Raw genomic sequence first — 16,918 nt, forward strand, 5'->3', positions numbered from 1 at the left:
TGCAACCAGCCTGCCGCTGCTTGTCACGACATGTGCCCAAAGCTGCTTTGATTAATGACTAACTTTTAATAAAATAAGAAACGACAACTCTGTTTGACTCAGATCTTTATTTAACCTATTTTGCCCACAACAATGCTTAAAGGGCTTCTCTGCTGATTGTGAAGTTCAGAGCTTTTCTAGATAAATAACGTATCTTTATAGATCTAAAAAAAGCATTTGACACCATTAATCACCCATTATTACTCAATAAGCTGGATAAATATGGGATAAGAGGGGTGGCTGGGGACTGGTTAAGAAGTTATTTGACAGGAAGGGTGCAGTATGTGCGAATGGGGCAGTGCTTGTCTCATACACTTGACATTGCGTGTGGTGTCCCCCAGAGGTCGGTTTTGGGTCCAAAGTTGTTCAGTATATTTATAAATGATATTTTTAATGTATCTCAAACATTAAAACTCATCCTGTTTGCGGATGACACAAATATATTCTATAGTAGTGACAGTTATAAAGAGCTTGTAAATACGGTGAACAAGGAACTAAGTGCAATAAAGAAGTGGATGGACACAAATAAATTATCTTTAAATATACATAAAACTAAGGTAATGATGTTTAGTTGTCTAAAAATGGATTCAGAACTGAAAATAACTATTGAAGGTATCCCAATTGAAAGGGTAAATAAGATCAAATTTTTGGGTGTTATTATTGATAACAAATTGTCATGGAAACCTCACGTCGGACATATAAAAACTAAGATCTCCAAAAGTCTCTCAATAATGAACAAAGTAAAACCATACCTAGACGTGAATGCTCTCCGTACCTTGTATTGCACTCTGGTACTTCCATACTTTACATACTGCATTGAAGTGTGGGGGAATACTTATCAGAACACAACAAATCCATTATGCATATTACAGAAACGAGCAGTACGGATCATTCACAAGGTCGGATTTCGGGATCATACTCATAACTTATTTTTTCAGTCAAAGTTGCTTAAATTTATGGATCTTGTGAAATACAACACTCTGGTAGTTCTGTTCAAGGCATTTAACAAATCATTACCCATTAACCTGCAACGTTTTTTTACTGTTCGAGCAGCTGCTCATGATTTGAGAGGATTTGGAGTTTTTAAACTTCCTCAAGTTCGAACCACACTCAAAAGTTTTTGTTTGTCTGTACGTGGGGTTAAACTTTGGAACAGTCTGGATACACACCACAAGCAATGTCAAAGTATTCATCAATTTAAGCTAGTATATAGACAGCTGGTTTACTCGCAATATTCAAACAGAGGGTCTTGAAGGTATTTATTGTTTCCATTACCATTGTTGGTATATGTTTGTTACCATTGCTGGTATTGTTTATTATTAATGTTGTCATGACTGTCTAAACTGTCATGTTACCTGTGGTAACACCATAATGGAAAAAATATAATAATAACAATAATATATAGATATATAATTTTGTAATTTCGCTAGTTTCATCTGATATTTTGTTGTATTTTTCAAAATCATACAGTGTATATAGTTGTTGTTGATATGATTTGGAGCTTGAAATAGAGGAGCTCACTAAGTTTATATGTTATGAGAAATTGGGGTGGGATTAAATAAGTTTTCTTCTTCCCACTCCCTTTCAGGCTGAATTGGCATTTTAATTATTGTTTAAATGTGGCTCGTGCGATGTGGCACGGGTTGTTTTGTTTTGTGTGCTTTTTGTCATTGCCTGAAATAAATAAATACCTAACCTAACCTAACCTATTTTGGTGGTCATGTGGAAAACCCCCTGAAATTCTAGGTGCACTAAACTGAACGTGTCTGACGTCTTTATGCTGCATGGCCAGAGAGGAATAAAGACATGTACAGTGCTCAGACAAAACAGAGAGCTATTAATCTGCTTAACTGGTCACTGGGACGTTTTTACTTCCCATCATAGCTTGAAAAATACAATAGCATAAGCGTTTTAATTACTTTTAAATATCCTGATAATAAACCGAGCTCCGACGAGCCTGACTGTATTTAGAGCGAGTAGGACAGAATGACATCGGTGTAATATTTAACATCCCACCTTATTACCTCCATTAAACAGAGTCCCAAACTTTACTGTCATTAGAGGATAAATGTAATCTCTGTTCAGCCCAAACCCTTGACCCCTAACCTTGACCCCTATATGCTGAGTTATTAAACCTGACTGTATAAATGTATACAATGATGGTAACAGTTGCTAACGTTATCCGCTAAGCTAAGCTACAGATAATTGATTCATCTTCTTGAAGTCGAGATAATCGTTATCTCAAAAACTAAACTCCCACAGGAAGTGGGTGACTCTGATGCATTTAGGCCTGCTTGGGGATGCACTGACATAAATCATGGAGGAAGCTCTGTATTCATAATGGGAGCATTTCTGCATCAGCGTTTGATTTTATTTGCTATTTGTCTTTCAGTGTGGATCCACATGTCTCAGATTGCATCCGTATCTCATGGTGGGATCCCAGAGAGTAGTTCAGTAGTGAGTCTAAATGTTTCATTACAGCATGGCTGGCATCGTCGAACATCGTTGCCAGGCAACTGTTTCCCAGCCTTCCAATCAGCAGCGTTGTTGCGTTCGGATTCAGACACAGATGTAATCACACTCAGTTTTCCACCTCTACATGTCGCTCATTATGAAAACACATCCACTGAATGGATTCACTTTAAATAAAATGAAAAACAAAGAGTTTCTTATCAGTTTCGTCACTTGATTGACACATTGATCTCCTGAGTTAGTCTCTCAACTCCAGCCTGATGTGCTAAAGGTGTATTAGCCACAGAGAAGACACTGTCAGAACTATAAGAAAAGGTTTAGACTTTAAATTAGGGTCTTCGTGGTACGCTAACCAACTACCAGTCACACCACTGCTGGTAGTCAAAGAAAGATGCTTATGCTAAGCATTTCCCTCCTGCTGGTCTGTCAGGGAGCTTTTGAAATCCCTTTTCTAATGAGAGCTGACATTCCACCTTCCTTCGGTATTTCCTCCACAGGAAGAGGGGATTCGTGACGGAGGGACGACAGCAATGAAAGTGCAGGACTCAGGGAAAGTCTCTCGACTTATAGAGAAGTCGTACTTGGGTTTGAGTTTTGTCTATTACACAAACAATGCCGTCTGATGGCATGGCAGCGGTCAGCTGTGTAACCTCCACCAGCGGCAGCAGCCATGTCTGATTTGGCAGCGCCGGCTGTTTCTGCAATGCTTTGACAGTCGGTGCTGATGAAGGGAGATTCAGAGAACCTTTAAAGATACCACAACAACCAGTTCCCCCTTTGTTTACCGCTGTTTAGCAGCACATAAGGGATCAGATCCAGACAGTATTATGATCTGGAAAATGGTCTCGTCAGAAAACTGGGCCGGCAAGCCTATTAAAATAAATAAATAATAATAATTGGTACTAATTGATAGGAGTGAAATGGAGAAAAATAAATGTGGCATTTCCTTTGTTCAAAGGGCAGCAACAATGAGATTACATTTCACTGCACTGGACCAATCAGCACTGATGGTGCTTGAAGGTGACGCCCATCCCCGTCTCATCTGTCCCAAGTGACATTTAAAAGGGTCACTAATAACATCATGAATTCTGTCACTGCTTAAGTTTATGTTTAATTCTATTCGTTTGAACTCCTTCGCTGCAATAATATCTCCTGTCATTTCCGATCCTTCTCTTTCTTGTTTTTATTTTGTCCCAGGCTTACCTGTCTGACATGAATGTGGCTTTTAAGATGCTTAATCCCAGGGAGTGTATGAGACCTTTGACCGAACAGCAATACTTCCTCTCTCTTATGGATATAATATCGGGGTTTTCCTGCAGAGCCTCACGGAACTGCGGTGTAGAATTGTCTGTAATAGACAACCAGAGGTGGCAGGGTGGTGCACTGGGCAGTGCTGTCTCAGTGCAGGTTCTGTGTTCAGGTGTCTGCAGGTTTCATCCTCCCACAGGCTCACGACATGCAGGCGAATTGGTGACTCTAAATCACATGTGCATGGTGAACACAAGTTGTTTGTCTCTTTGTGAGCCCTGATGTTATTCAAGGGTACGCACTGATTCCTGTTCGATGTGAGCCGGGGTCGGCTCCAGGCCCCACGTGCCCCAAAGGACAGGCACTCGGGTGTAATAAATGGATGGGCAGCAATGGAGCTCAGAGGGCTGCGCTCTCATGCTGCCATTATGCTTGTTAGCAGATACGGTGATGCTTTTGGTCTGCATATGTGGTTAGTTAAAAATAGGATGAAGACGATAACCAGTGTGTACGAAGGGGCCGGCAGGCGGACGCAGACGGTTTGCAGGCAGCAGCGATCACACCTCCTGGTTGCAGTAAACGGATGAAAGACAAGGCCTTCCCGACATCACACCAAACACAGCAATGATTTCAAATCAATCAGTTGCTGCTGATCGGTCGAGGCTCGTTGGGTGAGACACCGCCGTTGGTGAACTCACATTCACACGGCAGCTCACAATACATTCCAGTACTCAGAAGTGAACTGGCTACGGCGGAGAAGGGACACGGAGGACCTTAGAATTATGGGATGCGATCACTCATGTCAACGTGTGTGTGTGTGCAACTACCGGTACATCAAAAGTGTAGCAATGGATTTGAATTCACTTCAGCGGAGGGATGAACCGAAGGTTATTAGATCTTTCTCTGATGAAGTCAGGACATACTGTCCTCTACATATATATATAAATACAACATTTGATGTACTTTATATTTGTATGCGTTATGTGTATTGATACGTGTGTGTGTGTGTGTGTGTGTGATGCAGATTCTCAGAGCTGTTTCATTGCACACGGCGCTGGTGAGAGGAGGATCGAAGGAGGAAAGAAAGGAAACACGTTGACGACATTTCTCTGTGACGCTCGAACTGACTCGTCTTATATTACTTTATATTATATTACATTTTATATTACTCATTGCACCGTGTTCAATAATTTGGTATCAGTATTAGCTTAAACGAATGATCACCAAAGCTTTGTGGCATTTTCTACGTCTCTGTGAAGACTATCGGTGCTGGTTCCAAAGCATGAGGCTGATTGTGCATTTAGTTCTGGTCCTCCTAACCCCCACCCCGACCCTGACCAGCCCGAGAGCTGCTGGCTGGCTCACACAATGACGCTCTTTGGTTCTTGGGACTGCAGAAGAAGAGCAAAAGGACAGAGCTGTGATGCACACGTGCGCGTGGCTTCAGTGTAACGCCGAACTGCTAGTTTGGCCACATCAGTTCTCCATAATGACGAGCATGGCTCCAAGCCAGTGTGAAAGGTGCTGCCTGGAAGGAGGGAGACGATGCGTCTGCGTCCGGCGCAGCAGCACGGATCTGTGAATGTGAACACACGCGCGTGGAGAACCTCGGCGTGGCGGTGCTTCTTCTGCGTTCACGCCAACAAGCAGCCTGCCCGCCTGGAGGAGGAGGCAGCTGCAGTTTACCGACACTTGGCTGAGTTCTGACGCCAGCACTGGAGTGATGTAAGAGACGGAGGGAGGGAGGAAGCCGAGAAGGAGGAGAGAGAGCGCTGATACTCTCCTCACTTTCGGAGACCCAGACAGAGAGGAACTCCCCAGCGGGCACCCTGGTAGAGGTAGGTGCGCTTTCAACACTCTTTCAATAGAAGGGGAACACGGAAACATTTTAAAGATAGATTTGACACAAACAGAAATGTCTGCTTCTCGTGGGACTGTTTCCCGTAGAAATGACATGAACTCGGACACGGGCACGGCCGGCGCTGCGTGGATGTCACGAAGTTGAACGCGCTGTTCCAAGCGCGGAGTCGATCTAAAATCTCGACGCCTGGTGATTCTCTGATGGCGTGAGGAAAGCATCTAAAACGCGCTTGTCTTTCCTGCAGAGCAACTTTGAAAGCAGCAGATGTGAGCGGCTCTCCGGGATTCAGCACCGTGGACAGAGACACGGCGGCTCACACTCGGGGGCAGCGCGCGCACACACCGGCGTGCCCAGGCGCCGATCCCCGCTGCGCGGCCGCGCTCTGCGTGCGTGATGAAGCCATCAGAGTTCCACGCAGCATGACGGCGGCACCGAGAACCGAGAGGATTGGCCGCCAGCGCGTTTAACCAGAGTTCACGCGTCTTTGCCCGGCGTCAGACGTCTCCACGTTACCATGGGGACAGCGCATCTTCTGCTGCTGCTCATCTACATGGACCCGCTGAACGTGCTGAGCGCCGCTACCGGCGGCAATAAGAAACCCAAGCAGGCGGCGCGGAAGGTTCCCAAAGCCACTGCGCTCCCCACGGCGGTCCCGCAGAAGACCCCGCAGCCGGCGCCCCCCAGCAGCCACGACACCTGCCTGGGCTACTACGACGTCAGCGGACAGTACGACAAGATGTTCGAGTGCAACAACACGGACCACCGGTACTGCTGCGGGACGTGCCACATGCGCTTCTGCTGCGAGTACAAGAAGGACCGGCTGGACCAGAAAGCCTGCAAGAACTACCACACCCCGGTGTGGGTGGTGACCGGCGCGCCCTCCCCCGTCCCCACCGGGGAGACGTACGACCCCAGAATGGACCCGACCAACACGGCGGTCTACATCACCTGCGGGGTCATGGCCTTCATCATCGTGCTGGGGGTGTCAGCTAAAGTTGCGTATGATAAAGCCACGGAGCCGCCGCAGGAAATGAACATCCACAGGTGAGTGTGCAGAAAGGTGGGAGGACTTTCACCTGCTCTGAGGGGCAGCAGCAGATAGTCATCCGCGGTCTGCACTGAGTACAGGGAGAGAAACACGCTGAGACGGTCTCCAGTGGACACAAGACACGTCAGCAGAGCGTTTTCCTCTTATTCAGAAAGAATGAAATAAACAGCAGGCTGGAAAAGCGTTTCCATGAATGCACCGATTGTTATCCGGCACTTCCACATCAGATCAGACCACGGATGTCAATCTGAGTAAGCTCAAAAATAATTAAGCAGGAGTTGAAAGAGAACTACAATGTGTGTGTGTGTGTGTGGGGGGGACGGACCCAAGCCCACATTAATATTCATGTTTAGTTTATGTTGCAGATACAATCTAATCAGTTATCAGAGATGGAATGCCATGGCAGAGGCTTGAAGCCCACCTGGTGTTGCTCCTGGGGGGCTTCACCGTGGGAGTCCACCTGGTGTTGCTCCTGGGGTGCTTCACCGTGGGAGTGTGGGTCACATCCCACAGACCAGCGGACAAATGCTGACACACATTGTTTCCTCGAGATTGAATAGCTTTTCTGTATTGGATGCATTATTCATTGTACTTGAGCAACCTTAGGACTGTGAATAATGGATAGTGTTAACGTTGGAGCTGCATCAAGGCCGTGCGACATGCATGCCCCACTGCACATTCAATAAGTAACGGGGGGGGGGAATTAATTTAAAGGCAAAGGTTATGCTGGCATAAGAGTCATTTGGTTTCTCTGTCAGAAGCGATGCCGGGAAAAGCACACAAATACTTTCTAAACTTTCTTTCATCATGATTGCTTCTTCCTCTTTATCAGCCCCTCCCCGAGGGCGCCTTCCTTCCATATGCACTTGGCGCAGTCTGAAAAACATCCAGACTCAAACCAATTAGACGAGATGCTCGTTGTTTCTCTTGCAAGTGAGCGTTCGTCATGTTTCAGGTGTCGAGCAGCAGAAGCGACGGAGCAGCCCTGAATCAGCCTTAACAGCAGAAAGCAGACACGATATCCCATTACTCTTAACAGGAGGTGACAAAAACAACAACTGCTGTACAACAGGAGCAGCACTAACAGCCGGTATTTTCTTACTCATTTCCAGGGCCCTTGCAGACATCCTGAGGCAGCAGGGGCCCATTCCCATATCGCAATACGACTGTGAGAACTTCGCAGCAATGAATGACTCACCAAAAGACAACACGCCAGTCAGAAGCTCATCAAAGAACCACTACACCCCCGTGCAAACCTCTAAATCCAACCACGGTAAGAGCTCTCCTCTCTGCCACTCAGCAATCAAAGCCTCACAATCACCCGAACTGTGTGTCACGACCGTTGGTCAAACATGCTCCAGGGCAGACTTCAACAGCTTTGCCCACGTCGCTCTGCGTGCCGTTATTCATTATTTCTGTCCTGCGTTTCCCTTTTAAAGAGCGCCCACTGTGCTCACCCTTTCAGCGGCGTAATCTCCCATGTTAACATCCAGCAATCATCCGATTTGAACACGAGCGCGTGAGGGAGGGAGCGACAGAACAAGAAGGGCCTGCGTGTGGAGATAATTGCAGGCTGGCAAGGTAGAGCAGCCCCGCAGTATCTGACAGGCTGGAAGAGATGACCTCTCAGTCACGTGGTGGGCCAATCACAGCGGCACACGCAGCAGTCACGGCACGATTTAACCCCGCGATGGTACGGCTCGAACCTGCGTGGAGAACAGGGGAGGAGGGAAGCTGCTCCATGCCTGCAGGCTCTCCGGGCAAAACAGATGTCTTCAGATTCAAAGAGGCAAAGCTACTCAGAGAGACGGGCACAGATGGAAAACGATGAAGGTATTAGAAACAGAGACGAGTCACTGGAATGGAAAGAAAACCCAATAAAGGCACGTGGCAGCAGTGTGAAGGAGAAGTAAGAAACATTTTCACACATTGTGTTGACTTTGCAGCCGTTAATGGGGCCATTGCTAAAGCTTTTCCCGAAGCATCCCAGCGTATGAAATGGGACTTTTATTGATTCCTTATAAGCCACTCCCTGAGTGGTTCGACAGGGACTCCTGTGTCTGTGCGAAGATCTGCAGCTCTGCAACCCAAACCGCTCCTGATTGTCACCCGGCCGACAGGTTTGGTCGTCTTTCTCCCACACCACCACCGTCCCGAGTCGCTGCAGTTCAGACGCTGCATCGGTGTGTTATCAGTCGCTAGCTGCCCATGCAGAAGACACGGCTGATACGTGGCAGGATACGACAGGCAGGCGTTTGGAATGACCTTCCATGCATTTATGCTGCATTAAAGGTCATCACTTTATCAGCCTATTGCTGCTTTACTGCAACTGCTTTGCCTGCTTGCACGAATCAGAGCAACTCAGACCAAATCAGCTCAGGCTCACTCCCCATACCCCCCCTCATCAGGGTCCACCGCGCTGCTGATGGCGTGGGACATGAAAGGCAATGACAGCCTTTGAAAGCGTGGTTAATGTGAGCCAATAAATTGGGAGCTCCACTCGATGCCTAACAGGCTTCAAGGTGCTCTGAAGAGCGGTTGCTCGCAAAGAAAATGCATATTAATGTGCACCTAAATGGGCATTTGGCACGGAGAGGCAGGCTTCTCAGGATCCTCGTTGCTGCTAATGACGGCACTTCACATCCAGAGGCTTCTGGCGACATTTTAAATCAGGTGGGGAAACCCCATCAAGAGAGTGGCCCAAGAGTGGCCCAAGAGCATCCAATCAACTTAATGTCAAGAGTTGGAATAATAGTTTTGCCTTTGATTTGGAGAGTGCAATAATTCAAATTTCTCACAACAGCAATCAATTGCTTGAGCTCAACCCTAAAACCGTGCACTGATTTATCTTTCACATTGCGGGCCTTGTTTACACGGCACACTTTGTGCACTGCATAAACTCCCAGCAACATTAGAACAAAATATTCTTTTTAGAGCAACAGCAGGGCCGAATGCAGAAACGGTGCAGACGGCATAAAATGATACCAACGCAAGTGCTGCTATATTTATTCTCAGCATTGTTGCGGGACACAGATTCGTTAGGGTCAGCGTGTAAACACAGAGCAGCCCACAGCCACAAGGAGCACACCTTGAAAGAGAGGAATAAACACCTTTACCTGTGTTTAAAGTCAAACACAACCGCTGCTCTGGGTAATGCAGAGTGGCCCTAATCTGTTTCACGGCGTTGATTTATTTGTCTCCCGCCACAGCTAAAGATTTCCCTATTTTTGAAAAGCGTTCTTTAGGTTCCTCTCTGTCGTTTTCTTCACGCACAGAATGATAAAACATTGTTTCCAGGTCTTGCGGCGAGCGGCTGCTTCCTTCATCTGGGTTCACTCAACAGAAAGGAAAAACAATTACTTCCCAGGGAGCAGCTCTGCAAAGAACAAAGGAATAGTCGGCTTGAATTATGAATTATGGTGCTGGGCTTTCTGCACTAGATTGATCAGAATAAAAGAACGAGGGATGTTTGAGCGTGTTTCCATGCAAAGGTTGGAAACGTGTCGGCTGGCGTGTTTGAGCCTGGGTGCAGCGCTGGAAGGACCAGGGGAGTCAGTGCATTTAGTGCGGGAGGGGGAACCTCGGGCGCTTAAAGGTCGGCTGCTTTGGACCTGTGATGATAGAATAACAGGTCCAGCTATTTAGCAGCTTTGAAATGACCTTCAAATAGTTTTAAAGCACACAGCTGTGTTTTTATGCTTTACCCAGACAAGAAGTCTCAAAATCATTATTGAATTGCTTTAATTATTTGCCGAAAGGCACTTTTAGAATAATATTCAAACCCCTCTAGTCGCCCACTCACCTGAACCCCCCCCCCCCCCCCTCTGCTGACTGCCTCCTTCCTCCAATTAATCCTAATTAAGTGAGTGCCTGTAACCTCCCCGCTGTTACCTCACTGGCTCCTCATTGGCCAGGTAATGATCACCCTTGTGTTAAAACCAACATTGCTATGCTGACTGCATCAACATGTTTAATAGTAGCTTCCTCCCTAAGTGCGCCGCCGTTAGCATCCGAGAGACTCTACCTAATTGTCTCTTGCCCCAGATCTCATTATTGCCCCATATTATACAACCGGACCCTTTTCACTTTTCCCACCCCCATGCATGTGGGTGAAGAGGTTTCAGCTGTGAATATCTCCTTTCTGCAGCAGCACCAGTTAATTATGGACCAATGTGGATCCTAACTTACTGCAATGCACCATTATTCTTTTTTTTACGAGAGGGCAGGGACGGGGTTAAAAGATGACGGGCATGCATTTCACGAGAACGAATGCTAAAAATTTTTCATGCGAAGACGCTCCAGACTGAGGTTGCGTGTGGAAAACATGAAAATATGTCCTGATGAACTCTGGCTCAACGCCTTTATTGAACTGATGCAGGAAGCTCCGTGTCCGCTCGGATCAGCCCCTGATAATGCTATAAAATCACTATACCATTTAAATCACCGCCGCCCGGCTGTGTTAAAGCTTAATCGACCTTGGAGTCCGATAACCTCCACAGTGACGGCACATCCAGCTCGGTTCATGGTATGATTATCTTATTATTCACATTTTCTCACACTCAGAGGTAATTCAGAGGGGTGGGTGTCTCCTGACGGAGTCTGATTAAATAAATATTACCATATGAATCCTAGTTCCGGTGCACATTCAGTTCAATGGCACATGGCTGAGGTGAAAGTCACAATTTTCTTTGTACGGAGGACGATAAATTCATAATGCGTCGCCTTCCCCTGCAGGCTCTTCATGCAACCTCACCTTAATGAGCGGCAAATGGAAACGGGAGGATGGTAGGGGGCTGCTCTTCAAGGATCTTTCACATTCAAGGGTTGTCGCAGTGGGTCGTGGCGCAGCCTACCAATGACGAGGGTGACAAAAAGAAAGCGAACCACAATGACGGCGTGTGCAGGTCACACATTGAACCGCTGCTGTGATGGAAAGAGAAAATAACCTCCGCACGTTTGCTATCAGCAGCCGTGAACGCAGCACGGCGAGCTCGGGGTGTGATTGAGTTCAGAGTGCGTTGGGATGTGGGGGTTGAAATATATTGCTTTTTTTCCAGAAGATCATCACACAATGCTTGTTTGTGTGGTTCCTACCAATTCTCATCCCTCTGTGCTTGAGGGGACGGCGCTGTGGGGAGAAATCGCCGACTGAGAACGTGATGGAAACGCCCCGACGCTCCTCTTCGTCATTAACATACTCGGTTTTAAACTCAGATTCATGCCCAACCTTTGTGGCATGTGAAAGAAGAATTCCAGTGATCAGAGCTGAGAGGATTAGTCGATCAATTCTGTGTTCTCCCTGCAATGTTTTTAAAATGATCCCAGTGAATCAGCGAAACGCCAGGGAAGTGGAGGAGAATTCAAGAACTCAGCAGAGCTTCTAATTGGTGAGAGTCTGCCAGGTTCAAAATGTTGGAATCTTTAAACAACAAAATAAATTGCTTTAATAATTAAATATTAGCCTTCTTATTTCTAGGGTATCCATTTTATTCCACAAGCATTATGTTTTTATTCTACTTCATTTCAGGGACTCTTTTAAATGTTGCTGTTATCTCCAACTTGGGCTGTGTCGTTATTTTCAAAGGAGTTCTGCTTCACCAGTTGACCCGGCGAGAGTATCGGTGGCATTTTTAAAAGCTTTTTCTGACGGGCCCCCAACATGCTGTTGTTATTTAAAAGGACGTCCAAAATACATAAAAATAAAATGGACCATTTCAGGACATAACGGCTGTAAAATGCCCGTCGGTCCAGAACTTAATTGTCTCCTCCAACGACTTTTTGTCTCACCCTGGATTACAGAACAAAAACAGAAGAGAAATGTAATATTTATAAAGGTCAGCAGGAAACACTCCAGCCGACGTGTAAGCGCTGCAGCTTTTACACACACCGAGAGAGGAGCTGATGGTTGGTCGTATTTTCCTTCAGAGAAATAATGTCTTAAGATCTCACAGAAACGCTCACGGGGAGGTTTTTAACTTAATAAAATTGTTTCGCAGCTGCCAGATCCGGTTGATCGATGAACCCTCATTTAAAAGTTAGGGATTCAGCAGTCCACAACTGGGGAGCAGAAACAGCACATCTGGATGTAGGCTCCTTTCCTTGGGATCAGACAGATAATAAGAGCATCACCTTTACCCCAAACTCATTTTCAGTTAAATCCAGGTAGTTCTTCAAAGCAATAATCCAGGTGTGGCCCCGCCCCTTCAAACGTTTGAGGCATCATTTGGGTTTAGTGATTTTATATTGAGGTGCAGATGAAGAGGAAAGGCATTTATTTCTGGGAATGATCCGTGTAAGAACACAATGGTTTGAGCACGAGGAGGCCGACGTCGTCTTCGTGCACGCGAGTCAAACTGAGCCTAATTTGATGTGACCGACTGCGAAGCTACCTCCTTTGATATTTTTATCATGCGTGTCACAGTACCTCGAGAAATTGGAAAACTCAATGTGATCGGCTGCAGTACAAGCCCTCCCTGAACCCAACTCTACCTCCCCCGCCCGAACCCTGCCCCCCAACCACAACCCAGACCTTAGCCCTAACCGCAAACTCCCAGTCTCCCTGTTAAATTGGAACTCTCGACATGCTGAAAAGACTGAGGAGGAAGTGGAGGGTGTACCTTCATCAATACCAAACGTTCTTACACATCTGTTTAGCCCCCCCCGGAGCCGGGCCCCCACCCCTCCACGGTTTGTTGAACGGGAGCGTGATTGTGTCGGATCTTTCGATAAAATCCGTCTCTCAACCAGCCAACAGATGCAGATGAAAATGTGGAGGGAAATGGTTTGACTATCCTCTGTGTGTGTTTGAGCAGGTCTCTACTATGGGAAGGAGAGCATCCGGAGCAGTGGGGGCGCCGAGCTTCACAATTTCATCTCCTCCGGCTTCGTGACGCTGGGTCGGGGCCATCCTAAAGGTAAACCACAGAGCATTCACTGAACTCTAATCTAACCTACGAACCTCGTGCTGCTAGCCTGCCGGATGCTAAAGCCCCCCCCCCCCCCCACATGAGGTTCCACTTGCAACGCCGCTGATCAACAACACACAGGCGGAGGTGAAATATTTCCAGATTCAATTTGCACCCCCCCCCTCCCCCCCAAATTGTTCATATGAACGCGCCCCTCTGCTTTATGCAATTAAACACACAGAAACACACACTCAGTGTGGAGAAGGTGACTGTAAGCTCACACACACACATCTACAAACACACACACATGCAGCCATTGTTTAGGGGGGGGGGGCAGTGTGTTCTCATGGGTAATGTGGTGATTAGTATGCAGCCATGTTAGCTGAGCTCTGGTGATTTATTCTCATCCATTTTGACTCCACAAACCAGACCTGTGTGTGTGTGTGTGTGTGTGGCCTTGCAGGGACCGGGCTGCTTTGGAATGTTTAATTAAAAGTGTTTGTAGCACTTGTTTCACCTCGGTTGAGTGCTCTAGTAAAAACTGGAGAGTTAAACGTGTTCTCTGCTGCGTCTTCGTCTCGCTCCTCTTCCCTTGCTCGCCAACGTGTCGCGGCTTCAGCGTCGCTGCTTCAGTGTCACTGTTTCAGTAGCCACCAGCTTCGCCCAGTAGCCGCCGGCGTCACCCAGTAGCCGCCAGCTTCGCCCAGTAGCCGCCAGCTTCGCCCAGTAGCCGCCAGCTTCGCCCAGTAGCCGCCAGCGTCTCCCAGCCTTGTGTGGCTGCTGGACGAGACGCTCGTCTTTGTCTGTGTCACGCCTCTGTTTTGGACTGCAATAAATTGGGCAGGGCCTCAAAGCCTCTCTCCATTTTAATTTCTAATGAGGAACTATTGAATTTTTGTTTGTATGAAATAATCTGTTTTCCACCTTGCTTTTTCTTTTCCCCCTGGAGGGGGTCCATTTCACAACGGTATTCAGAGGCAGCCAGGAAAAACAACAACAAATAAACCACTGGTGAAACACAAAAATAATTAGGTTTTATGAATCCTTATTCTTTTTAAACGTACAAATATTACAACAGCAGCACGGGGCATCGGCATCGTACACAGATCTGTGTTTTCGTGCAGCGTGTAGTCTTTGATTTCTCTGCTGCGAAAACAAATGAAACGTGACAACTTGAGATCTTTCATAGAGAAAAGAAATATGCGACGCACATGCAAGCGTTTTAGCTCCTTTCAGCATCTCTGTCTTGTGCCCGAAGGAGGGTATTACTGTGGTTTGGATCTTCAAATCAATGAAAAGCTGCTCTCGGGTTTGGTTTAAGCATTGCTGCTGCTTATCTTCAGCATTCCAGCAGCATACAATCACTTCAGGGTGGTGGAGGGTGGCCTCCCCCGCGCTCATAGTGCCTCCAAAGCGCTCTTCATGTCTACAAGAGCAGAATGGCTTCAGCAGCATAATATACTACTTTAAAATATATATACGCATATCCTACCTGCAGTCACTGTTCTCACAGAGCGCAGCCTTTTCTCTGTCCAGTTAAACAGATCACATCAACGTGACCCGGCGTTGAACTGGTCCTGGATCTGTGGATGGATCTGAGCGTTAACACGCCTTGGTGTCACGGTTCGGTTAAACAGTAAATAAGCACTGCGGTTGAATTTAAATCACACCAAGCCTCATTATTTTTTGGTTTGTTCTGCCTGAGAGACGCTAAGGTGGAATAAAAATGGTGATCTATGTGGAAGAAGTCCATGCAAATGTGGAAAGAGATGTTGTAAAAAAATAAAATAAAAGATATTTCCTTGCCAGAGCGAAAAGTTTGAGCCATGATGGAGTCCTCTGGTTATGGTTCTTAATTATACAGGCAGGAAATGTGCTTGCTTGTTAATTATATGACATGCTGTGTGTGTGTGTGCGTGCATGGTGCAGCGTAGCCTTGAGGGAGGTCAGAACAGCTGGATGCTTCACTTCTGTGTGCCGCTGTGCAAAACAAGCCCGTGCTGAACTCTACATGTGATCCGCCATGAAACTAAAGCCTCTCCAGCTGCAGCCCAACATCCCTGTTTCTAATGGACCTTTTTGAAGTCCTGACGTCGCCCTCCTCTCAGCGAACATCAGAGAAGGGCCGTCAGCTTGTCGTGTCAAAAATAAGCTTTTATTGTGGAGCAGCCCTGTTTGTGGGACGTATTAATCTGATTGGTTGGGTTTGCTCATAACCTGAAAACAGCAAATGAGGAGAATTCAGTAAAATAATCAACTAATCCTTGACGGTGAAGCTGTAATCTCACCAGACTAGAAGACGCGAGGCAGCCGTCTGGACATTATGTCCCTGACTCTGAAAGCAATAGTCTCATGATAGCCTGATGCCCGTCGACCATGAAGTCCTGCCCGGGCGATTCAAACATGGCTCCCCTGCGTGGAAGCCGACTGCCGCTAACGCCAGAGCAGCACATCGGACACGGTCACCTGCATGAAATAAGCATCTTAATTCCTGTCACACGCAGGAGCGACAGTGAAAGGCAGTTGGACATGCTCCGTTACTCCTGTCCCCTCAGCCATCTTTTCGGATCAGCGCCCCTCCTCGCAGATTCCCATGCTTCTTGTGTTTCCTGTTGTATTTTCGTCTAAAATCAGGATGCAGTGAGGTTAAGGTTTCTGCCAGACTAAGCCAGACTAATGAGGATGCGCCCTAATCCGCTGTGTGTCTGTGCTGTTGCCAGATGGGACTGCACTTTTCCACCGCCTTGGGTAAAAGAACTGCAGTTTAAGGCTTCAGTCTCCAGTAATTGTATCAACGTTTTCTGAACGATGAGAGGGAGTCAGCGCTACAGCACATCGGGCCTCGCCCAGCCTATGCAGAGTGGAGCCCGATCGCAGGCTTGTATTAATTGCTCTGGTCACAGAAGAACTCCGGTACACTTTCCTATTCCCTCGCTGTCAGCGGCTTAAACTCTTCTCTGTAAATCACTGCCACGTTGTCACACATTGTCTCTGAAGCTCTACCGGTTGAGCATCCCTGCCACTGCTGCAGAAACTCTCACACTATGATTGATTGAAACTTTCTGCCTCAGCCAGGAGAGTGGATTGACAGCCGACATGCAAATTTGGTAGTGTATTAAAAATGCAGCTTGCCAGCGCTTTAGATGAATATGTCCATTTTAATTATTTTCCATATCTCTGCCTCATTGATATGAAACACAGCCAAGCCGCAGCATCCGCAGAAGTGATTGCTTCAGACAAAGCCTCCATCCTCGACTTAGCGCGTGCCACACTTCATTAACTTGCAAAGCCCAACTTTTAATTCTGCCTGGTGGAGGAAGTCACTTTTGTTTTTATAGCATGCAA

At 46.9% G+C, this 16,918-nt stretch overlaps 1 protein-coding gene across 1 annotated transcript in view; it reads left to right on the plus strand.

The window, feature by feature from the left end:
* Positions 1-6,134: 6,134 nt before the first annotated feature.
* shisa6 (shisa family member 6) overlaps positions 6,135-16,918 on the plus strand; it is a 53,792-nt gene continuing 43,008 nt past the window's right edge. The window contains exons 1-3 of the mRNA XM_068754643.1: positions 6,135-6,664; positions 7,781-7,941; positions 13,481-13,582. Coding sequence (XP_068610744.1) covers positions 6,135-6,664; positions 7,781-7,941; positions 13,481-13,582 — 793 coding nt within the window. The remainder of the gene's footprint in view (positions 6,665-7,780; positions 7,942-13,480; positions 13,583-16,918) is intronic.

Source organism: Brachionichthys hirsutus, chromosome 21 (genome assembly GCF_040956055.1).
Source record: "Brachionichthys hirsutus isolate HB-005 chromosome 21, CSIRO-AGI_Bhir_v1, whole genome shotgun sequence".
Lineage (NCBI taxonomy): Eukaryota > Metazoa > Chordata > Actinopteri > Lophiiformes > Brachionichthyidae > Brachionichthys > Brachionichthys hirsutus.